Consider the following 25523-nt stretch of genomic DNA (forward strand, 5'->3'; position numbering starts at 1 on the left):
ATACATAAAGGACCCCATTATCTTCAGTAGCTTAGGGCCCCACCAAACCTAAATCCAGCTCTGCTGGCAACCACCTATTTCCAACACATTTCATTTTCCATTTTTCATTTCTTTTTCCATTTTGTCGTATCTACTCATAACGACGTAGGCCTATGACCTCGGACTTTTGATACATATGTATATTGGAAAAACGTATACAGTGTGTAATAACTATATGTTTCTTCTTCTATTTTTTTAGCTTTTTCAATTATAACTGACCTGAACAGATTTCAACAAGTATTGTGAACAAGGGAGGAAGAGTCATGTTACAAAAACAAATACCACACCTGTGGCCAATAATAGACAAACCCAAATTATAGGGTTACAAGCTATTGAATCCAGAAGGTAAGTGTACATATCGTAATTGTTGTTAATTACTTTTATATAAAGCAAAACATTTATAATTAGAATATATCTTTGAAAATATGTCCAAATGAAAAGAAAAACTCTAATATAGAAACTAATTAGAAATGGAGTGAGTGCTCTTTATTCTGACATGTTCAGGACTACCGCGGCACCGGATTAGCAATGTTACCAGATTATCGAACGTCAATATAGTTTTAACGGGAATGCTAAAGATAAATCACTATAGATAAAAATGCAGACAATTGAAACTTGTATTTTATGTGTTTACACGCATTCTCAACCTGTGCAGATGATATAAATATTCTACTGTACAAAGTATTTCGTTTTTTATATATCATAAACTATCTCAGAATCAATATTGAAATCGTGCATTATCAAGTTTTTTTTTTTTTTTTTTTGTCTTTTTTCAGGATAATTAATTATTTCTAGCTTTTGCATGCTTATGATTATTGGTTTTATTAGCATTTGAAGGACTCGTCTTTGATTTCGGGAACATTTTTCAGTGCAGTGAACTACATGTTCTCACAGCGCCGTAACTTAGATTTTTTCTGGGGGGGGGGGGGGCAATCATTAATATGCGTATTTGGGCCCCTGGAAAAAGTTGTTTATCTAAATCTTGGGCCCCTCTTTCCATCTTTCTCTTACTCCTATGGGTCCCCGGAGTCTGTGGACCCTTCCGCACGGCAAGGTCTGTTGGGCCGTTAGTTTCCGTTATTTCCACAGGAAGAAATTCAGGGAAGTAGTGTCAGGCCCTCGGGGTGGCCAGGGAATTGGACCACTTCTCCCAACTCATTTTTGTGAGAATTCCTCATTCAATGTGTTCCAGATTTCTAAGCACCAGTGTGGAACATTTTTCCCTCCCGCACGGCAAGGTCTGTTGAGCCGTTAGTTTCGTCCCTGACCCTGTTCCATACATGACAAATTAATTAAGGAGACAATGTTGACAAATCTCAAAGTTATACGAATAAATATTATTTCTAGGCCCCTAATAATAGACATTTTTTACTGAAATGGGCCCACGACTCATTTTTATTTTATTACATTTTGTGTGCTGTTTTGTTTATGTAATGTAGTGATCCTATTTGATCAGTATTCTAAGTGGAAAAAAGCAGAGGTGGTTTTGACTCATAATGTTTTATTATGATTTTGACTCAACATACCGGCTATTTAAATATTGTCTCGATCATTGAAAAACGAGAGACGGTATGTCCTCATTACTGAAAAACCAGAGGCGGTATGGCATACCACCGCATACCGTCTCACTTCGACCATTGCATTTGATGTTTCATTTATAATATCATATTCGTATCGTATATGGAGTAAGAAAGTTTTATCTTAAAACGGCCCCCTCCCCTCGAAAGGCAAGGAGCTTCCCTGCGGGCAGTTTCCTCCCTGCCCCCCCCCAACAAGTTACAGCCATGTGTACACAGTTGTAATGTTGTGCAAACATGACATGTAACCTGCTGGAAAATAGGAAACACTGTACTGAAATAGGCGACACGATAAACACTGATAGTCTAAGAACGTGGGCAGCAGTTAGGATGAACAAACGCCGAATCAAAAATAAATAAATAAATAAATAACATAAAGAATAAAAATAAAATAAAGAATAAAAATAAAATAAACTTTTTAAAAAAGGCGAGCGGCTCGTTCAATCTCGAATACAGAATGTACCGAACCGTAAAATACCGGATTAAAGAACGCCTACTGTAACTAAAAGTAATCTAAATAGCGTTCCACTAAAAACTCTTAATATTTATTTTCCATACAAAATACTTTCTGAAGTATAAAATATAATAATAATAATGTGTAAAATATGTATTTTTAAAACAGGTATATGTATTTTCTATACCTCTCGATTTGTAGGTAAGTGTATCGTTACATTCGAGCCAGAAAGGAAAATATGTGATGATGGACGCCGATTGGGGCAGAAGCAGAGGAGGCCCGGTCTTCGTCAAAATTTTCTTAGGTCCCCAAAAACTGGGTATCTTTGCTTGGATCTAACCTTGATTATATGATTACAACGAAACACGCCTACCTGAATGGGTTCCCAAAGTTCACCAGAAATTGGCGCGAATGTGTGTGGTTACTTCCAAAGACAGCCAGATTCGTAGGAGATGCGTCTTAAGACATGGCACAGTAGATTTTGTACTTTTGCTAAACAATGAAACCAGGTTTATTGCTTTTGGTGTCCATACTTGAATAGAGAGTGATCACTCAAACGAAAAACGACCTTGAAAGTAGTGCTATTTTTGCGTATTCTTCTATTTCTGCGTATTCTGCTATTTGTGTACTTATTTGCAGAACAGCATTCAGCAGACGAAATAAATAAACACATGTACAAAGCATAGATTTTCTATTAAATTTCTTGGTTTATTAACGAAATATAATTAAACTCGTGTCATTTATCAGGTGTAAAAATATATACGTATTTCACGTTGCAATAGTTTATATTTTGGAATTCTGAGTGGATTCCAGTTGATGACTATTAATTGGTTGATTTTCAAGTCATATTCAATTTATCACGGCATGCTCATTGCGTACCACTGCACTCCTTTCATACGATTGATACTGGGGGCGGTCCTGGATTTTTTCATTGTTCTAGAAAGGTTGTATTTGGAGTTTCTGTTAAGCAAATTGTGTCTATGTTATTATTTGGAAAGCCTATTAGGACAATATGAGTCGTCAGGCTTAATTTGAAATGTTAACTCAATCGATTGAAGGAGAGAGTATGGACCGCTTGGATGCGAAGTGACCCAAGTCCAAAAAATGAAAAAAAAATGACTAATGATTTCATTTTTATCATAGATAGATACCTTTCTTAGAAGACTTTAGTAATTTTAGTAAACGGCATGGTAATAAAATCACAAACTACATAGCTATGATTTTGGTTGCCAACATAACGGCAACATGAATTTTTATGAGTTATTGAACTTTAAATAATTCCTGGAAAATTTTAACTTTGGACTTGGAGTTTAAACCACTTGGCATCCTAGCGGTATATGTTAGGGATGGCCACTTTTTCCGGAAAAACGGAAAACGGAAAATATTTTTTCCGGAAACCGGAAAATTGAAAACGGAAGACGGAAAATTTTCCGGAAAAACGGAAGACGGAAAATTTTCCGGAAAAACGGAAGACGAAAAATTTTCCGGAAAAATGGAAACGGAAAATTTTCCGGAAAAACGAAAGACGGAAAATTTCCCGGAAAAATGGAAACGGAAAAATTTCCGGAAAAACGGAAACGGAAAATTTTCCGGAAAAACGGAAAACTTTCCGGAAAAACGGAAAACGGAAAATGTGATTTCCGGAAACCGGAAAACTCTTTTTCCGGAAATGGCCATCCCTAGTATATGTTGAATACTAATCAGTGTGGGAACACAGTAGCTTAGTAGTTAGAGCGTTGGACTCTTGTCCGCGTGCGTGGGACGTAAAACTCAAAGATTTTTTCTTGTCCGCGTGGTCCCGGGCTCGATTCCCAGCCGGTATTTCCCAATTTTTGGCGTCCACCCAGCGTCGTGAGGTAAACTGGGAAGTCACTTGAAAACCAAACGTGACGGTCACTAGGTCTAGAAATCTCCTTATGCGCCTGTTAGGGACAAGGCGTTGCAGCGCGCTGACCACGTGCTCGGCGCTAGCCTGGACGTAGTTCAGTCGGTCGCTAGCAGATGACGCTGGAGCAGGCTTAGGCTCACAAATAGGCCATTACGCCAAGTGATTTGGTTTGGTTTAGTTTTACCAATCACTGTACTTGATGTTTTGTCAGTCTCTAGAGTTGCACAGGAATTATTTCCTCAACGTGTAATATTGTCAAATTTCTTATTTTGTTATTACTGTACTGTTATTATTTATAGTGATAAATAGCCTATTGCTTCTCTGTCGTTTGAATACGTACGTTATTTCAAATACTGTATATAAGTATAGTCGTTCACTTTGCTTATGCGTTTGTTAGAGCATTCTAGACAGGTGAGTCATTTAGGGGGTCAGGGAGGGGAAATTGCCCCTCCCCTCTGAGTTTGAGATGTATATAGATTTCATCAATAGAATAGTAATAAGTCAGTGGAAAACAGGAAATTTTACTTATATCAAGGGGTCTTGCCCCCCCCCCCCCAAGCCAAATCAGAAATGTCACTATGGATTCTAGAGTTGTACTAAGAAAATCCTGCGCAAATTACATGAAATTATTTCTTACAATTGGTGTAGAGCCTTGACCTCAAATAGTTGAGTATGTTACGCAATATTCTGTATGTATATACATATATATTTTCCCCTTAATGTCAAGGCTAAGGTAAATAGAAACGTTTTGTTAAGTGTGTATATGAAAAAAAAATGGTCTCTTTGTAGCCATTTTTTTGTTGTTAAAGAATCAAAGAAGCTTGTTGCCCTGTTATTTTATCCAGACAAGGACCGCAAAGGATGCAACAACATCCATCCAACACCTACGTGCGAAACCGACTACATCAAATACGCTCGCCCACGTCATTTCTTCTTAGTACTAGACTAATTCGCTGACAATATATGGGTGAATAGACAAAAGGTATATGTATACGTGAACTCATATATGAAGCAACAGGTGCAACAAAAGAGGAAATAGAATAATGCTCACGAAATGTTCACTTTTAGCAAATGGAGTATTCTAAATTCTTGTATCGGATAAAAGGAATGCTTTTATCTAAATGAGACGTTATACAGGGTGAGCCACGAATAAGTAGGCCAGTTGCACTTTACTACTGCTTATTGTTTGACTCCTAGAAAAATTATTTTATACTCATTGTTGTCCTCATATTGCACACTTTTAGTCGCCATTATAAAACTAATATTTATAGACTATAGCATTGCTATAGTGGAACATACAAATATATGCAATATTACTTACCAATGTCATTATAGGAACACGATGTTGCTGAGACGACGGTAAATCAGTGGTAGAGCTCACCTTTGGGGGCAGGCTATGTCAGTTTGTGGTGGCCAAAATCTATGTGGGTTTCTTTCCACATTCTCCTTCTACTAATTACTTCATATTCATTCATCTCCTTTAGTCTAAAGGGAATAACGTAAAAGATTAATTTAAATTTCATTCATTCTCTGCAATTTGCACTATACTTGTATGAAAGGGTAAAAGTGGGGGGAACGCAGAAGGACGCCCTCCCCCATCTGAAAAAAAATATGTATGGCGTCTCCCCAGTTCCTAAAAGTTACAATGAGCAAAGTTAGACAGGGGGACAGCGTGATGTCATACTGCTACCTACCGTCCCCCTACGTTTTCAAATCCAGTTTTACCTCTGCTTGTATGTTGAAATGCATAGCCCGTACACTGTATCATTCACAAGCCATTACAACACATAACAAGGGAATATTACACACTTAATGTATGTAAAATTCTTGTCGCGAACAAAGGTTCCATAAGCTAGCTTAATGCATTTACTGTAGGTCATAGTTTTTTTCTTGTTACACATCCCAAAATCTTACTGGAACATTTTTTGTGAAGTTCCTTCGCCAATTTCAAGAATAATTATTTTTTTAAATTTTAATTCATGTAATTTCATAATACAACGCAACGCTCGATGCCTATTAGATTGGCATGCATGAAATATCCACTTTAATGCCTGGTGGGAAACGTACCTCAGCAGCACAACATAAGAATAAACTACAGTCACGCGTATAATGTCACAAACTCAGTACACTTCCAGCAAACAGGCTGGGGTTCCCAGACACTCAAGAGACAGTGCATTGCTAAACAGGGTCTTATGAAAATGCACCATGGAGAACACAGAATTACGCCTATATACCTAGGTATATATATTTTAATGAATTTAAACTGAGACATTCCGCATAGACAGCCCAAAGAAATATTAACAATGCATCTGGACCAGGAATGACGAATCAACTCACCATTCTATATTGGTGTGTCAAATTTCGTTCCAGTGACACAACATTGCAAAATGAACCTCGTGAGCATTGACTAACATTATGTTCGGATGAGCTCCACAGAAACACGGTGGAAACAGAGACAGAAAGTGTTCGTATGCCAATGCAGACGAGTTAAACATACACCATACCACTGTCGTACAGCCGCTCCGTACAATTCGTAAGGCCAACAAATTGAACTCATGGTTATCAAATGAATTGACATTGGCTAACAAAAATTCCTATCTGGAGGTGTGAAGTTCTTTCAGTGTTAAGAATAACCTAGAAAGTTTCCTCTATCAGATTGTCACTTCAGATTTAAAAAATGGATCTCTTATGACAGTCGTAAACGGTGTCAAGACAATGGATCTTCATCAACGTACAAGATGGTTTCGAAAATCACCTCTCCACTAACAGATGGTGCTTTTGCTTCTATGGTGGTATATAATAGAAATGACCCATCATCTCTTATTCATGTGAGGTAAAATAGAGATACAGATTGTTACAGTGCTAAACTCCATGAAATGAATCACATATTTGTCCGCAAGCATCCAGCAATGATAGACATACATGGTGTATTCATGTTGTACGATAATAGTCTCGCTCAATGGACTGTGTACTCTCTCCGAGAGTTGAAGCATTAAGCCATTCATCATCCGCCGTTTTCCCCAATATCTTTCCTACTGACTACCATCTCTACCGGCCTTTCGATCACTTCTTGGAAGGAAAGACCTTCCCTGATGATGTGGACTTCTTTACCTCCCACACACCAGACTTGTTTCGCTATGGAATCCAACCGTTGGCTGAGCGATGACAAGAATTGATTGTAGTGAAGACAGCGACATATTGATTAATCAGGTACTGTAGAGCTCCCTCGTGGCTAAGCAGTTAGTGTACGCGCCTTTGGCGTAGGAGACTCGAGTTCGATTCACGCCTGGAGCTCATGTTGTTCTTATCTCACGGCTACAACTCTGATATCTCACGGCTACGTTCTGTGGATACAACTCTGATATAGTTTTCCTGCCGAAAGGGATGCTAATCTCAAATCACATGAACCAGGTATTGTAGATTTCTTTCTTTAGGAAACGACTTACCTGGGGATTACATGACGTTCACTCTAACCTAATAGGACATTATAAAATATAAAATATATATACATAGTCCAACGTCCAAGAAGACAAAAATATTTGAAATCGAGAACTTGAACTGAAAAACATCTCAAGTCCATAGACATACGTCGTGTATACATAATTCTCACGTTGATATATGTGTTACGCAGTTGGAGCTTCAAGGACCGACAGCAAGAAACATTATTAATAAGATAAACCACTAAAAAGCTTTTCCAATCAAAATCATTTAATATTACAATGATTTTTGTTCCTCCTGAAAAAATATTCCGGTGAACTTGGAGTTTCTCAATTCAGGTCTTCAATTAAGGAGGTACTTTAAAGAAAGAAATAACGATTTCCGATCTAGAACTCATCGTGAGGGGAATCGATGTCTTGATCACATCACCCCAAACGCATGAGTGGTACAACCTGGCTGGTGACCCCTGGCCCTGTAAGGCCTGTTGCGTCAGGGGTTAGTTTAGTTTAATGTAAAATGTATCAGATTTACATTTCATGATTATGATGTATAGGCTAAAGGAGATGGTGATGGTCGGAATGAATAAATTGATAAAAGCTTGGCGATACGTACGATCGACACAGGGATACCACGTACCAGAGGTAAAGGCTCTATCACTTGTGACACTGCGGCATCCTAGTTTAGTGTATTGTAGTTAATGTACTGCACTTTATCATAGAGTATAGCCTCACATCAAGACAGGGAAGTTTAGCAGGAAAAGTAAGAAACTTCTCAATTTGGAGCGAATGTCCTGTAAATAATGGTATAACATTCACTACAATGTTGCTAATTGAAATATGATTTAGACATGAAGTATACACATATTCCTTATTCAGTTGATCTTCGGGTTTCCGACTAGGCAAACAAAGCAAGCTTACTAGAGCCATAGAACTCAGAGGAGCCGCAAAAGAAAAATCAACATTTGAAATCTCTCTTTTAAAAAAAATAATAATAATAATAATAATCTCCTAACTTTACGTTTCGTTTAGTTTGGACGAATTATTAACAATTTTGTAACTTTTGTTTTGAACATAATTAATGAAAAAGGTTAACGAACAATCTAGACCCGCGAAGATTACTTTATAAAAGTAAATGTACTATAAAACAGTCTGTGGCAAAAGCAATAGTGTCAAAAATGTTCTGGGACGATTTCATTAGCGGAAAGCTTTTCGCGGAGTGGGTGTAATGGCAACTGAAGGGCCTCCGATCATAAATTGCTTAGAGCAACAAGATGCCTAAGCCCGCTACTAATTCAGATTCTGATAAGGAAGTAAAAATTGTATATTGAAAATACACACACACACACACACACAGAGAGAGAGAGAGAGAGAGAGAGAGAGAGAGAGAGAGAGAGAGAACGAGATTATCTGCGGTCTTGTTTCTGTACATTACACCGATAAATGCGTTGGCTTTCTCACGTTCACTGTCACTGTCTGTCATTGAATCGAGATCTTGCTGTTCCGAGAGTATCGACCGGCCGACACTGACATTTTGGTGTACTGATTGTAAAAAGAAAAAAATACCTGTCCTTGGGGTTTCCAGTAACACTTACATTATAAAGTTAACAAAGTTGGGTTGAATTTCACACAAAACAACTAGCGGCACTTTCAATTAATGAACAAACTGACCTTCAATTCAAGTTCAAGGGCAGACTATACTAAACGAAAACGGTCATTGCACTTTAAGTAGATCAAAAAATCTCTTCCTGAGAGATTAGACACGTACAGTATTGTTTTCGTTGTTTGGTCGATGAAATTCGAAACGCACTACTAACGTAGTTGTTTCATATATCAAAGGCTTGAGTTGATGATGCTTCAAGGGAGATCACTGTCTCTGTTTATATAATTACAAGCACTTTACACCGATCTTGTGTACCTTATTTGAATAAAAATGGTGTCTTTTTTGCTTAGTTCTTCTTTTCCATCTTTTCTCTTTTGCTCAGGTACTGTTATCCAGTGGCTAGGTCTTGTTTTCTGTCGCTTGAAGTGTAACTGTATTCACAATCACAATGTTTCGTAGTACATTGCACATGCTACGTAAATAATATATAGCTTCTCAAAGACGTAATATTACTTGCTGGATATCTCGAATACTTGTCGGCCATAATGTTTGACGTATACCTAACTTTTGTCTAATCAATATAAATGTGAACGTACGGACGAAAACAGGCAGTAAGAGTTCAATTCTACGTCAGTGGTATGCATTCAACCCAAACAAATGAAACATTGCTTCAGTAGGTAAGCATTTTGTTTCCTCAGACGTAGTCTAATTGTGAGTTCCAATTTCTTTTCTCTCGAACACTTTTAGACATGTCACTCTTGTGCATGGCACGTTCTTAAGCAAATAGTGTTCCAGTTTAGCCCCGTAACATTTAGATTTCGCCCTCCTGGACAAAATCTTTTTAAATAAAGGCTGGTAGTAAATCGCGCTTCGCTTAAGTATTTCTGCTTTTGCTTTTATAGTGAGAATAAGACACTGCTATGGATGCCCTGCTATCTAACAGATTATGTAAAACACACGTGTTTAAAATAAGCAAGTGAATCGTGCTTCATCTCGCCCGTTCCCACCCTCAATATTTGACTTCCTCTAGTTCTAGAAGAGGAACTCCGTACATTTCTGGAACCAATGACTGATGATAATAGACATGAACTTTTGGGAGTGTGCCAAAGTTGATCCCTAGGAAGCCAGTACAAGTAATATAGTACTTCATCTCTTTTACATACTGATGTCTCACGTATCTCTCATTACAACAGAAGTACTCTGTACATTACCGCAACAATGACCAATGTAGAATGTCTGCTATTAAAGACAAGGTCATTTTGAAGCGTCATCTCTCCTGGAAAGGTCGTTGGAATCTTTCCTGAGGAACTATCCATGGCAGCCAAACCATAAACAGGACGATCCGTAATACTTCATAATATTCTTGAGGGGCCAAGTGTATGTTAGAATACAAGTATCCCACCTGGGACACGAGAGGATGCACCACTCGCGCTTGTAGTCCCTTCTCTTTGGTTCCATCACTCTGGGGATGTGTTGGAGTAACACGTAATTTTATTTCCCTGACACAAGAACAAGTCTTAATTGTCTATTTCGGAGGATAGTCCAAGCCGCCTCCACTAGTATGAGCTGCAGTTTACATAAGTTCCACCTTCCTCTAAACCATTATGTGGACCAACGAGGACCATTTATATGTCACAATCACCCAAAGTAACAATTGAACAGATCGACATCCGGCCCAGCCCCACTGTACGCCATCCACTGAATACACCACATTGCGCAACAGATCATTCTGGCTCTACAAACACAAACTATGCTCCACACACAATACACTTACATGTGTTGTTCAACAAGCTTCAAACTACTAACAGCATGCCCTACAAACATTATGTCTGGTCTGTCAACTATGGACATTCAAACTATATACATCATTCTCTCTGCATGCTGACATAGTCTGTGTTTCAGATTAGTCCGAACAGGACAATATTCACATGATTATCAACTTAATGGAAACTCCTACAGAAAGTGCAAATTACCACATTAATGTGGCGCTGGATCACCTTTCGCCTCGGAACAGTTCTTATGCAATGTATAATGGAGTCAAAGAGGTTGTGAATGGTAGCAAGTGTAACATTACATCATTTTGCGTGCAGGCATCACTCAGTCCCGTGAGAGAAGGAGGCGGAAATCTGTGACGGATTCATGTCTTCAAAATAGTTGTTCGATTATGTTCAGGTCCGGGTATTGGGCAATCAGAAGGAAGTGATCTTTATTCCAATGTCCTCATAAACCATGCCTCCCAATGAACCATGCCTCAATAACTCGAGCTGTGAATTACTGTTTAATTCTGAAATATGGCGCCATTGCCCCAAAACAAGATCTGGATTATAGGATGCACGTGGTTCTCTGAAATAGCGAAATAATAATGGGCAGTGACTCGACTAACAATGTTAGCAGAAGACCTACTGAAAACCAGGTTATTGCAGCCCACAGCATCACAGAGTTGCTGCCATGTTTCACGGCTGGACGGAGACAATGGAGATCATACAATTCTTTGGCCGTCCGCACATATAAACACAACCAATGGTTTGAAATAAGATGAACAATAACTCATCCGACCATATCACACGTTTTCAGTCATCAACGGTCCAAGTTGTATGCTCACGGCATCATTATTGGCGTTTTGCTAAAGCGTGATGGTCCGTTATTAGCGGTTTCCCTCGTGGCACTCGACACCGATATCCATATTATGTAACTCATTGCAGACTGTGATTTCCTGCTGCTTGATTTCCTCCGTTAGTTGCACTCCATCGCACGGAAGTTTTAAATAACGGTCTGCTTTAATACGTGGCTAGATCTGTTGCTGGTTTTCTTCCTACTACTGTTCTTCACCGAAGTGGGTTTGCATTAAGTTTTGTATTCCATTATCCCCATGGACACTGTCCCTCGCGGCGTAACCAATGTCCTTAACAATTTTTGCCACGCACGCTCTACAAAATCGAGAGGCAACAATTTTCCCGTTTGAAAACCAGAGAGGACGCCCATTCTACACTGTTACTGTCTGCTCAATTCACTTCAGACTGCTGTCCTACTGTTCCTCATGTAGTATGGAGTTTGCCCTAGACCAACAGTTCGAAGCTCTTGTCACTACACAGCCGCTGCTAACCCTGACATCTCACGTGTTTCCAACTTCAGGTGTTTCCATCCAATAGATAAGTACAATGTGTAAAAAAGGGTCTTATATTTCCTTTCTTGTTGCATATAAAGGCATCAAACTTCACGGGCAACCGTACAAAGTGTAAAAATTTCAGCTCTGTATGTCAAGAGAATAATCCAACACTCTTAAGGTCAACCAATAGGTGGCAAAATATACCTTGGAGCAACGGACTTTGCTCGTTCAACAATAATACAAATGCAACAACAGTCTGGAAACAGTTCACTGAACGTTCTCCAAACAGTAAGGGTGAACCATACCAAAACAGCACACGGTCAATACAATGATCAAGCTGTTAATGCATTTTTATTACTCTTGGAGAATAAAAATCCGTTGCTTCAAAGTATATGGCGTTATGTATTAGTTGATCTCGAAAATGCCGGATTATTCTCTTGACATCCAGAGTTAAACTTCTGATACTTTGCACGACTGCATGTGAAGTTTGATGCCATTACCTACAAAGAGAAGGTAAATACAAGGTTTTACTTTTGGATAGTCATTTTAGTATCTCTGAATCTGTATACATGGTTTTGTTAAATCCATTTGCAGATCTGTTTACATATTGATGGGCTGTTGCGAAGAAGGCATGCTCTTATCTTTATGATTTTGAATTTGAACTTCCGTTCTGGAATAAAGCTATATAGAACATAGGCTTACAATTTAATCTTGACTGTGTTTATTAGACCATTGTCATCTTGGAAGACTGCATCGTGATTCCACTGAAAGTACTTCGTATGTTCAAAGTAATACAATAATAGGCTAACAGAATGCCATGAAATTGCAGCTCACACACAGGGCAGGCTCTATGTTTAATAGTAAGAAGAAAGCAGTTCTTAGCGTATGCCTCATAGGATTGTTTAGTATCTCTTTTCAGTGACTAAGATAAATAAGGCGTGGAATCCGAACAACCGTAATACGTTCAAAGGTTTCAAGGCTCTCCCACAGCAGCGGCACAAATCTGTCTTCAAGGTTGGTGGGGACGGGTAAGACCGTTCCCATAATCTTTTTTTTTCTTTCTTTTTTAGCGATGCTCAAAATATTTATGAAGGTGAAAAACAATGCTGTGGAGGATCAGGGGAGCAGAGTTGTCTTCAACATTGGGAAGTGGGCAGATTTGAGGCTTATTCTTGGGGAACATGAATTTCATCTAACTTTCCTTTGTGGCAATCGGACACAAATCATCACATTTCTTCCCAAAAACACATTTCAAATCGGATTATTGGGGGGACAGTTTCCCCCAGTTCCAAGATTGGAGGAGACATGTCCCCCTCATCCCCCCGGGATTTGCGCCAGTGTCCCACAGGGTATCGAACCTGGAACCCTGTGCAACAAAGGTGCACGCACCATACACTAGACCAGCTAAGAGAGCTGTCTACCTCTTAGGATGTCCACCAGGCCCGTATCCACGGAGGGCTAGGGTGGGCCGTGTCCATTCTAAAATTTTCACGGTAGCCTTGCAAATGAACTATAATATGGCTGGGTCGCCCGCCTAACTTCTAACGCTCCCACTACATTTTTGGGCTGGCTATCGACCTGATGTCTACCCAAAAATGTAGTCTAAAAGACCATGCTTAAACTAGCTTATTTTTGAAAATAAATGGAAAGATGTCTAACGGAATCGTATACAACAGTCTTCTTTAAACATAACAACAGCGGTTGCTGTTTTACGTTGGCAGCAATATCTTTTCGCGCTACCGTAAGTTGCCGCAAGATTTCAAACCTGACTTCGGATGTTTAGGTTGTGTAGCTTTCGTCGGACTGATTGTTAAAACTGGTCGTTCCAGCTCTACGGTTCTTTATGGCAATATCTCACTTTTAAGGTTCGTTTTCGTTCGCTGTTCTCCTTTGCTGATGTTATGTCACGAGTTCTGTACGCAACCATAATCTCAGACACGTTGTTTTTGATACGCCTAATAAATTATTAATCTTGGATAAGCTTGCTCTAACCTTGCAATCACAATTTACCTTTTCTGAATATCGCAGAGGTCTATCGTTCTGCAACGTTTCACTTATTGCTAGGGTTTCCAGACGTCCCGCATATACAGGATTGAGCTGTATTTTACAATGTACTTGCCAACTAACTAGTGGCGTGGGAGATCCGAGTCCGATTCCCAGTAGAAGCTTATGTGTTTCGGATCCCACATTAAGCTGTATGTTCAAGTCTCATACAACTCTTATTGGGACGCTATTGTCCGTTTACTATAGCTTGGCGCTGTGTTTTGACACAAAATCTGGCTAGCGAATTTTATCAGTCCTTCCGTTCCTTTCCCCTTATCGCAATGGTAACAGTGGCACTAACTCATCAACTTTAGCACTAGTAGAGTGTGGTATTTCCAAGTTGCGTAAATTTCAAAACAGTTTACTTCTTTAATGTGAATTTATTAGTAGAGTTCTGCTAATAGTTAACTATATCAGGTTGGTCTCTTTAAACCTTGCGCCATAGAGAGAAACACAGTCTTACAGGAGGATAGTATTCGGATTTTAAGAAGGTGGGGAAAAGAGAGCGAAGATGAGAAAGATGAGAAGAAAGAAAGAAATTTTTGATTGATTGATTTTTTGAGTTTAACGTCCTGTTCAGCAGCGAGGCTATATGAGACATGGACCTACTGATTAACGTGGAATTCGAACCACATGAGCTCCCGCTAAACCCTTGAACCCGGGTCTCCCATGCCAAAGGCGCGTACGCTAACCGCTTAGCCACGAAGGATCTCCAACAAAGAAAGAAAGAGAATGAAAGAAACACTTCTTCATTTAATTCATAAGGAATTTAAGCAGTCATAAAACCAAAGAGGGATGTCGGAACCCACCACCACAATATTTGCGAAAGTGTTGGCAACTTAATATTCTGGAGGAATCTCCCGCCAATTCTGGAAGGCCTCACAGAAGCTACCATCTAGGCATTCACCTCGTGGGACTGAGGAAAACCTTAATCAGGAAGACCGGCCGGAGCCGGGTTCATGCCCATGCTCGATCTACCTATTTTAATAACTTTTTGTGTTGCACAATGTCTGATAAGGGCACACAGACAGTGAGGGCAAATCTGTACTGCTTAAAAATCTTTATGTGTTAAGATTTGCTTTATACTGTACTTAATGTGTAACACGTAATTTAATGTGTATTATATTCTTCTTGTAGCAACATACTTTATTTCCTAGTACTTTAAGCGTATGGTTGTTAGTCATTATAATTATTGCATCATAATCCTCAAAGCTCGTTCAATTGTTATAGAATTCTAGACTTGACAGTTTGCTACATTGCAAACCTTCACCAACAGGCAATATGTGGCGAGAATATTTCCACCCACACTCGCATCGAAGTTCTCAGCCCCTGTTTACAATCAGTACAATACGTTTCTGTCGCCTTATTAAGTTGATTTTGAGTTTAACGTCCCTTTCAGGAGCGAGGCTATATGAGACGTGGACCTACTGATTAACGTTGATTCCAAACCACATGAGCTCCCGCCAAGAATCGAACCCGGGTCTCCCACGCCAAAGGCGCGTATGCTAACCACTTAGCCACGGATGAGCTCTCTGTCGCCTTAATACGAAAATAACCCTGTCCAGCGAACATAACGGTCTTTGCTCTCTCTGTTTATTATTTACAACACAAACTGCAACTTTCCAATATTGCCAGGCTTACAAAGATTTCGCACACTTTCAAACAAGAACGATTATACAAAATTGAGTGAACATCAGGGGCGGATCCAGGACAAACTTCTGGAGGCGGTGGGTTGTAATACTGCTATTTAGAGTTACTTTTAAGAGCTCCAAACTCTGGGGTTGGTTTTATTTTTATATAAAATAAGAAAGTTTCCTCTGGTGAGCATTATATGTTAGATTGTATTACATAATAGGTCTAGCTAAGTCTATTTGTCATAATGCTAATGTCTCAGTCATCTCAAAAGTAGCAATTTATGTAGTAATAATAATTGGTCCATGACAGTGCAGAAGTAGGTGCATTCAGTTTGACGATTCATGTGCCTGGCAACCATGAATTAACCATGTAGGTTTGAGAAACAAGGTTTTGACACTCGCACTACAATTGTTGTTTGTAAACAATTTTCCATCCTAGAGTGAACGGACAATAAACTCAAACCAAACTAACTAGCACCAGCAGTTCAAGTTTCTAAGTCACCAAATGCCGAACCAGGAGATAAATATACATATAAATTCCGTGGTTTTTAGTATCAATCTGTGTTAGAAATGGCCTTAATGAACTTCATGTAATAACTATTAATCAAAATTGTCAATTAATTAACCGAACTGTTAAAATAGTTAACTTAATACGATTTTAAATGTTAAATTAACATGAATTGCATTTATATTTAAAAGTTCGCCCTCAGTTTTTTTCTATCTTTCTCTTACAACACGCGTCTTGTATTTACAGTGGAAAAAATAGGGAACCGCACCTATTACACAAAAAATTGCACTACACCTCCTCTATCTATATATATAAAAGAGAACGCACAAATCCTTTGTTACCTCATCACGCTAATACGGCTGAACCAATTTCTTTTATTTTTGGGGGGTTATTAGGATTTGGACCCTAGATGGTTTTTATCATATCACTTTAATTTTTAATTACCAGTGTCTTGAGATAATTGACCATTCAAGTGTCCATAACGTACAAATCCTTTGTTAGTTCATCATAGGTAAAAATAAACGTATTTATATGCAACCCGCATGACCGTGTCACTCGGCGGGTTAACATAAATGACAGGCGATATAATGTTAACATTTACTGCAATCTACTATGGTTTTTATCATATCACTTGAAAGCGAAAACTTCCGGGGTGACCGCAGCGAAGCGGGGCGGGTTAACATAAATGACAGGCGATATAATGTTAACATTTACTGCAATCTTCTATGGTTTTTATCATATCACTTGAAAGCGAAAAAGTAAAAATTATCTAAGTAACAAAGTTTATTGCGTTCCGGGGTGACCGCAGCGAAGCGGGGTGAACGCTGCTAGTTATCTAATATAGCACACTCACAAGGTAGTTGCAGTACATGAATGTTTATTGTTACTTCCGTTTGCGATGTGTACATAGTAATTTCTATTATTTTGTTAACTATCTATCTATATGTAAAGATGGATCATTTATCTTGATACACCTTTATATTTTTCAACTAATAGACACAGAACGCTGAAATAGTGTACTTTGCAACCATTGACAGGGAAATATTGTTTGATATACTCTGCAATACCAATACGTTAGCAGCGTTGCTAACCCAACATAAAGTTTTTTTAATGGCATTAGGTCTGGTTGTTTACACATTTTCAAATCTACAAGTTCAATGAAAACTTACAATATTATACTTATTATTCCGTGTTTCAAACAAAGAACGCTACAATATTACAAACATTCATAAAAATCCAAATTTTGGAACCCTCTACAACAGCAATAACGTGAGACAGATGGGAAAATGTACATCAAACCACCTTAGTGCCAGTTACTATGATCATGGCATGATTTATTTCTAGCAAGTAGGAAGAAAGGTAGATGGTATCAAAAACTTGACTTTTTAAGAAAAGATTTTATTCCGAAAAACTGTTTAAATTAGTATAACATCCAATTATATCGAGTTGTCAGTCGACCTAAGGATCTTCGGGACCTAAGGATTTTCATCAATTTGATATTTCAAACTGTTCTGAAGAACATTGGTATAGTCTGTGACGTGCTTAAAATTATTGAATATATTATCCTGAGAACTTGTTATAATTATAATTACTAAAAGTACTGTTGTAATGATATAGAACCAAAGGAAAGCAATAATTGCTCTTGAAAAAATCCCACAAATACGTTATTTAAGCAGTAAAGCAATTTTTACAAATATTTCCCACATCTCCGAAGCAGTTTGAGATATTAATTTGCTCAAGAACTGATAACTTGGCACGGCCTTACCAAAAGAAAATGGACATGAGATTTGGAACATGGAATATTAGTAGTCTTTATAGGGCATGCGCGTTCAACTCCGTAACGAGTGAGTTAGAGAAATACAGGATGGATGTAGTAGGAGTTCAGGAAGTTAGGTGGAATGGAAATGGATCTGTGAATTCCGGAAATTTTACGTTCTTTTACGGGGAAGGAAATAAAAATCACCAGTTAGGAACAGGGTTTTTCGTTCATAAACGTATATTACCAGCAATTAAACGGGTTGAATTTGTTACTGACAGACTTTCTTTTACTACTCTTAAGGGACGGTGGTGTGATATTATTGTTTTAAATGTACATGCCCAGCTGAAGATAAGGATGACGATATAAAAGACAGTTTTTACGAAGAAGTAGAACGGATATTTGACCAACTCCCGCGATACCATATGAAAATTCTGTTAGGGAATTTCAATGCGAAGGTAGGACGAGAGGATATTTTCAAACCAATTATAGGGAACGAAAGTCTGCATAAGGAAAGTAATGACAACGGTGTTAGACTCGTGAACTTTGCAACATCCAAAAACCTAATCATGAAAAGTACAAAATTCCCACATCGTGACATTCATAAATACACTTGGACATTACCAGACGGAAAACACATAATCAAATTGATCACGTTTTAGTAGATAGAAGAAGGCAATCTAGCATAATTGATGTCCGGTCGTTTAGAGGGGCTGATTGTGACACTGACCACTACCTGGTAGCAGCGATAATACGAGAGAGGTTATCGTTGAATAAAGGTAATATTCATTGTCCGAAAACGGAGAGATTCGATTTAAAGAAATTAGAAGAGAGCCAGGTAAGTGAGAAATACCAGATTGAAGTTTCGAATAGATTCTAGGCTTTAGAAGATTCGGAGTGCACTAGTGTTGAGGATACCTGGATTGAAATTAGAGATAGCATTAAAATTTCAGCAAAACAAAAATTGGGACACGCGGAAATACGTAGGAACAAACCATGGTTCGACCAGGAATGCATAAAACTAGCAGAAAAGAGAAAACAGGCAAAATTACGCTGGCTACAAAATCCGAATGAAATAACTACACAAAATTTCGCAGATATCAGGCAGGAAACTTCTAAAACTTTTAGAACAAAGAAACGCGATTTTCTGAAAGCTAAAATTAAGGAACTTGAAGATAATAGTAAAAATAAAAACATTCGGGACATGTATAAGGGAATCAACGAATTTAAGAAAGGCTATCAACCTCGTGCTTATATATTAAAGAAATCTGACGGTACAGTTCTCACTGACACGGATAGCATCTTAAATATGTGGGAAGATGTCTTTGACGATTTGCTTAACACGCAACCAAAAACTAGTGTGCGTGGAGAAAAGGAGATACACACCGCAGAACCGTATATTCCAGAACCCAACCGAATAGAAGTAGAAACCGTTATGAAGAAATTAAAGAAACACAAATCTCCGGGTGTAGGTGGGGTTCCGGCTGAGTTAATTTTAGCTGGAGGCGAAAAATTGTGGAACAAGATACACAAACTCATTTTCCTTATCTGGAACAAGGAAGAATTGCCATAAGAGTGGAAAGAATAATTGTTCCAATCTACAAGAAGGGCGACAAAACTGACTGTAATAAATATCGAGGCATTTCTCTTCTGTCAACATCCTATAAAATCCTTTCAAATATTTTATTAGCAAGACTGACCCCATACGCAGATGAAATTATTGGAGATTATCAGTGTGGATTTAGACGAAATCGATCAAATATCGACCAAATATTTACCATTCGCCAAATACTCGAAAAAAAGTGGGAATACAATACTCCAGTGCATCAACTATTTATTGATTTTAGAAAGGCGTACGACTCGGTTAGGAGAGAAACATTATACAACGTTCTTACAGAACTCGGAATACCGAGAAAGCTAATTAGATTAATCAAAATATGTTTAAATGAATCCCAAAGTAAAGTCCGGGTAGAAAACTTTTTGTCCACGAGCTTTCACGTCGAAAATGGCTTGAAACAAGGAGATGCGTTGTCGCCATTATTATTTAACTTTGTTCTGGAATACGCTATAAGGAAAATCAAAGATAGCAACCAGGGCCTAGAGTTGAACGGTATTCACCAGGTTATGGCATATGCTGATGATGTAAATTTAATAGGGGGTGATAGGAGAACAATAGAAAGAAATGCAGAGATCTTATTAAACGCTTGCAGGGACATGGGTTTAGAAGTAAATGCAGAGAAAACTAAACACATGGAAGTGCGTCGGGACCGTAATACAGCAAATTATAGATGCGTTAAAATATTAAATAATACTTTTGATAAAGTGGATAGTTTCAAATATCTAGGATCAATATTAACAGAGGAAAATCATATCCACGAAGAAATTAAATGTCGACTAAAAGCAGAGAATTCGTGTTACTATTCGGTTCAAAATCTCTTATCGTCGCGAATTCTGTCGAGGAATTTGAAGCTTAAAATATACAAAACGATAATCATGCCTGTTGTTTTGTATGGCTGCGAAACATGGTTACTTAGTCTGAGGGAAGAACATAGACTGAAAGTATTTGAGAACAAGATCCTGAGACGAATTTTCGGACCCAAGATTAACAGGAATGAGGAATGGCGGAAATTTCATAACGAGGAACTACATAATTTATACGGTTTACCCAACATTGTTAGGGTCGTCAAGTCTAGGAGGCTTAGGTGGGCGGGTCATGTAGCTAGAATGGAAGAAAGTATAAACGCTTTCAAAGTCTTGACTGAAAGACCAATCGGAAAACGACCTTGAGAAAGACCTAGGCGCAGATGGGAGGACAATGTTAAGATGGATCTCGCAGAGATTGGAATACAAAGTAGAAACTGGATGCAGTTAGCTAAGGATAGAAGTCAGTGGAGAGCTTTTGTGAACGCGGCATTGAACCTGCGGGTTCCATAGGCCATAGAGTTAGCTAGTTAGTTAGTTAGTTAGTAGAAGACATTCTGATTTTTACTCTTATTGAAATCTATCTATAGAATTGGTTGCGATACTTATCTGAATAGTTTTGGAAATAAATCTTTTTAAGAAAAGGTAAAATTTTCAATCTCTTGTCATTTTGTTCTTATTTGATAGAAATACCATGCTCATAGTATTCGACGCTAAGGTAATTTCGATAAGTGCATTGCTACATTTATCTCACTTTCATTATTATTGCTGTAGATATCTCGAAAATTTGGATATTTATGGCTGTTTGGATATTGTAGCGCCCTTAGTTTAGGGTTACCATTCGTCCCGGAAAATTCGGGAACGTCACGGAATCGAAATTTGCGTCCCGGCGTCCCGAAAATGAGGTCGCGATGGCTCAGTGGTAAAGCGTTCACCTCTAGTGCTTGGGGTCCCTAGGTCTATCTTAGCTCGCGCCAAGTGAACCTTGTGGCGGACAAACACCGTGTGCTTGGGTTTTCTCGAGGATCTCCGTTTCCTCCCACTTTCTTCATTTCAAAATTTCATTCATTATTTCATCATCACAGTCTCCCTTAACCTAGTCGGCATAATCGCAGGACGTAAAACTCAAAGATTTCATTTCCTTTTTTTTCCGTCCCGAAAATATTTCTCGGAACGCTTAAATGTCTTGGATTTCAGCGAAGAAGAAAGGAAGGAAATATTATAGTTTGCTTTCTTCACAGAATTACTTATATAAATATTCTCTTCAATTTCTGAGTGTCAAATCAAAAGGTGAAAAAAAAAACTTGAATGCATAAAACATAGATTTAATTAAGTTCACGATTTAACTACTTTGACATTGAACGAAGTATTTGTTTCATTGGGCCAGGGACAAAAGGTCTTACTGCTCAATCTTACTGTTATATTTAGTACTCCGTTTCAATCTGCATCTTGCTTCTGAAATATTTTGCCATCTTGCCAAAAATTAACCGTTCTGAAAGAAAAGAAAGAAAAAAACAAGGATACGACACGAAGAGAGAAAACGTGTGAAAGAAAAGATCATATACCTTGAATGAGCTAAAACAGAACAACGAAACCTGAGAAATTTAAAAAAAATGATTACCGGGCGAAAGTTAAATCATCTGCTTACGTTTGCTTAATAAGGAGGAAAAGGTCTACTAAAATGACTAAAAATATGATTAAGTAATACTTGAACAACTCTATCTAATGAAAGAAAGTAAATTAGTATATAACACTTCTTTTCATTTTAAGCATTTCAAAGATTCTTATAATTTAGTAACTTCCAGGTTTTTGAGTTTTAAAATATGGCAACCTTACCTTACTTTGTAACACCGAATAACAAACGTGATATTGGAACTTTTTGTGTTATATGTAGATTTGAAGTACGTAATAACTTGACGTAGTGCTATTTGAAATAGTACAACTTTATGTTGGATTGGCAACACTGTTAATCTGGTGGCATTGTAAGTTATGTCAAACAATGTTCCGCTGTTTTTGTTTGTATGGTACAAAATTTCATTAGGAGAGCGTTTCAATGTACAGTAAATGGTCCACCTTGTATACGAGTTTGAGCTAAACAACATCGTGATCGAGAATTTTCTTGAAGATCTCCCGCTTTCTGCCACATTTTTAGTGTACCAGTTCTTTCACAATTATTCACTTCCATCATCTATGTGCCTGTTTTGGCCGAAAGGGTATAACCATAAGACACTAAACTAATCATTTCATTTATATTTGTATATACATAGTAATATTACTCATCCTTGCTAATTGTATGGAACCTGATAGCTATCCTAAATAAGTAAACACCGGCTGTCGTATAGTAACTATTTTCTGTTTATTAATATTTTCTGGAAAATTTAACGTCTACAATTTAGCGAATAAATGTATAATTATGCAACCTGAATTGATTTTCAAACAACTATAATGATTAATTTCGTACTTATTTTGAAATGATTGAGTTTATTCCTGCAACTTCATTAGTAAGAATGTATAAATGTGCTAATTTTTTGCTGTTCAAAATATAGTTAATAGAGTCGAATTACTAACATGCTCATCTTAGTGTCTAAACACTACTCTTAAATATAAAGATTAGCTAGACGATTTTCAATAGATATAAATTGCTGTAGATTACTTATTTTACGACATTGGAATCATCGTTGAAAATTCCGTACATGTTGAAACATTTAAACATTTTAAATTTACTTCTGTAGTTAAGAATAATAAATGAAATACAAAATTAATACTTTTATATTAATTTACAGATGCCCATGAAAGATCTTGGTCTCATACGACTTTGGAATGTTGTAACCTCTGGAAGATCGGATTCGTCTGCAAGCAGTAGCTCTAAGAAACCAAAAAGTGATTCGACTCAAGATCGGCGCAATATTGATGGACGAGATGAATCTTCAAAAGAAGCAGCAGCGTGTTCGCTTCCTTTGTTGCAAGTGTGGCCTAGTCAAGATTCTCCACCATACAGTGGAGAACGCGGAGAAGCTGACGGACAAAGTTTTGTCTTCCCACCTGAAAATGGTGTTAGTGAACAGGACTTGCCATCTTTTGGGCATCATGATTCGGGAATCGATTCATTCCAAGCGAGCCCACGTGATGGAATGTCTCCTATACCTCCAGCCTTACGACGTCACCTTCGCTCTGGTCAACATCCAAGTTGGCCAAATGATCAGAGACTTCTGGCTCCTCCAGAAGGTCCTGGAAGACCCAGAAGTCACAGCAATAGCCTTCATCCAGATGATGCTCGTTACATTAAACTTCCAGTATCATCTTCTGCGGACACTAGTGCCTCTAATAGTTCTTTACAACTTTTACCACAAGCAAGACCTGGGAAGGTCAGAAGTGATAGCCGAGGACATGTTAACTTTCAGTCATTTGAGGACTTAACTGATGACGGGTCAATAGCCATTGTAGTTCCAACAACATCTGCACAGTCAGCAGTAACGTCACCACCAGAGTCTACAGGTTCTTCACAAAGCAGTCTTGACAAAAAGATAGTGGAAGTTCCTTCAAAAATAATAGTGAATTCAGACTGCTCAGAAAAGCCTCCTTCATCGCCAGTGGATGAAGCGCGCGCTAAATCTCCTCAAGGCTCTATTATTAGCAGTAACGGACTATTTTTACTTCAAAGTAAGAGAGACAGAAGTGGAAGTAGAAGTTTGGAAGAGAAAAGAAACAGCTTAGATCCTCGTCAGTTACATTTCAGCTGGAGTCGCCGTTCTTCCGCCGATGATCGTAGTGAATCTGTTGACTCTTGTTCAGGTGTTTCAGACCAGATGTCGTGCCTATCACTTGGGGATGATAGAATTCGTCGATTTTCTTCTAATTATTCTTTGAGAAGTGATATGTGGAACGACGAAAGAAGAGCTTCCCGACAACTCTCAATTGTTAGCACATCTCCTAACAGGTATTCCATGTTGGATAGTGTTGATTTAGAATACATGTTGCGTTCTGCCAGGGGCAGCATTGGCCCTTATAGCATATCTGAATCTATCCATAAACTTACTTTTACACAAAGCTTGGCCTTTCCTGGACTAGCTAGGGGTGAAAGGGAAAAACAACGTAGGATAGATCCGCACATGGAAACAGAAATGAATCTAAATGCCTTCGCTAAAGTTATTACTGTTTTGGTTTTGGTACTTGTAAGTTTGTTGGTATTTGGCGTCATATACAAGTTCCTCAAAATTTAAGTAGTTAAATAGTGTGGAAGTCACCGCGATAACACCGCTCTCTCTTTGTTTGAAAAGTATTAGTAGTTGTCTTTCGTCAAAGTATATCTTATAGGAGCCTGATAATTGTGCAGAGAAAATGAAGACATAAAGAACACAAATTATTTTTGTAGTTACGCTGAGAAAATGGGTGAATATGTGATTCAACGAAATATTCTAATTTATATTATGTTTAGAGACTATGTTCACGAGTAAGCAAAACTAGATGCATCAAATATTAAATTGAAGAATGTTAAGGATATTAGCTTCATGACCATTCACAGTGCAACATCTGTTTTTTTTAAAATTATTTTTGTATGCTGCATGAAGTACAATATAATTTCATCTTTGGAAACAATCATAACTTCTGTTAATAACTAAAAGAAATTTTCCAAACACTTTTTTCCTTCAGTATAATCGTATTTGAGTCATAGTATCACCAGCAACAAAAAAAACTTCTTTTCAGAAATATATCCAGTAAGATATTTTTTGTATGCCAATTGTCAGCTTATGGTAAGAAGTGAATGTAATTTAAGCTTCAAAGTTGAATATTCTTGCAGATTAATGATTTTTCTTTAATATAAACTAATTCTTTTAGAAGTACTATATTGTATATTATCAAATTCGGAAAATGATTTCTAGTTATTTTCACATCCTTTTAGAAAATGTATTATGGCCTAGTTATATTATACTCTATAATCATGTTATTTTATTTATCATGGTTATGTAATTAATGCAATCTGAACATTAACAAGAAATATTTGACCAATTTTTACATTTTCACAAGATCTCTGAATGAGGTTTTATATCAAAAAGTAAATT

The 25523-nt window shown here is 37.8% G+C and overlaps 1 protein-coding gene across 1 annotated transcript; it reads left to right on the forward strand.

Moving 5' to 3' along the window:
* The first annotated feature begins 267 nt into the window (after positions 1-267).
* LOC145691851 (uncharacterized) lies at positions 268-24982 on the forward strand. Its single transcript, XM_081767164.1, has 2 exons — positions 268-384; positions 23247-24982. The coding sequence occupies exon 2, from the start codon at positions 23247-23249 to the stop codon at positions 24681-24683; it is 1437 nt and encodes a 478-aa protein (XP_081623290.1). The 5' UTR covers positions 268-384; the 3' UTR covers positions 24684-24982.
* Positions 24983-25523: the final 541 nt, after the last annotated feature.

Source organism: Thermobia domestica, chromosome 8 (assembly GCF_964235325.1).
Source record: "Thermobia domestica chromosome 8, izTheDome1.hap1.1, whole genome shotgun sequence".
NCBI classification, from domain to species: domain Eukaryota; kingdom Metazoa; phylum Arthropoda; class Insecta; order Zygentoma; family Lepismatidae; genus Thermobia; species Thermobia domestica.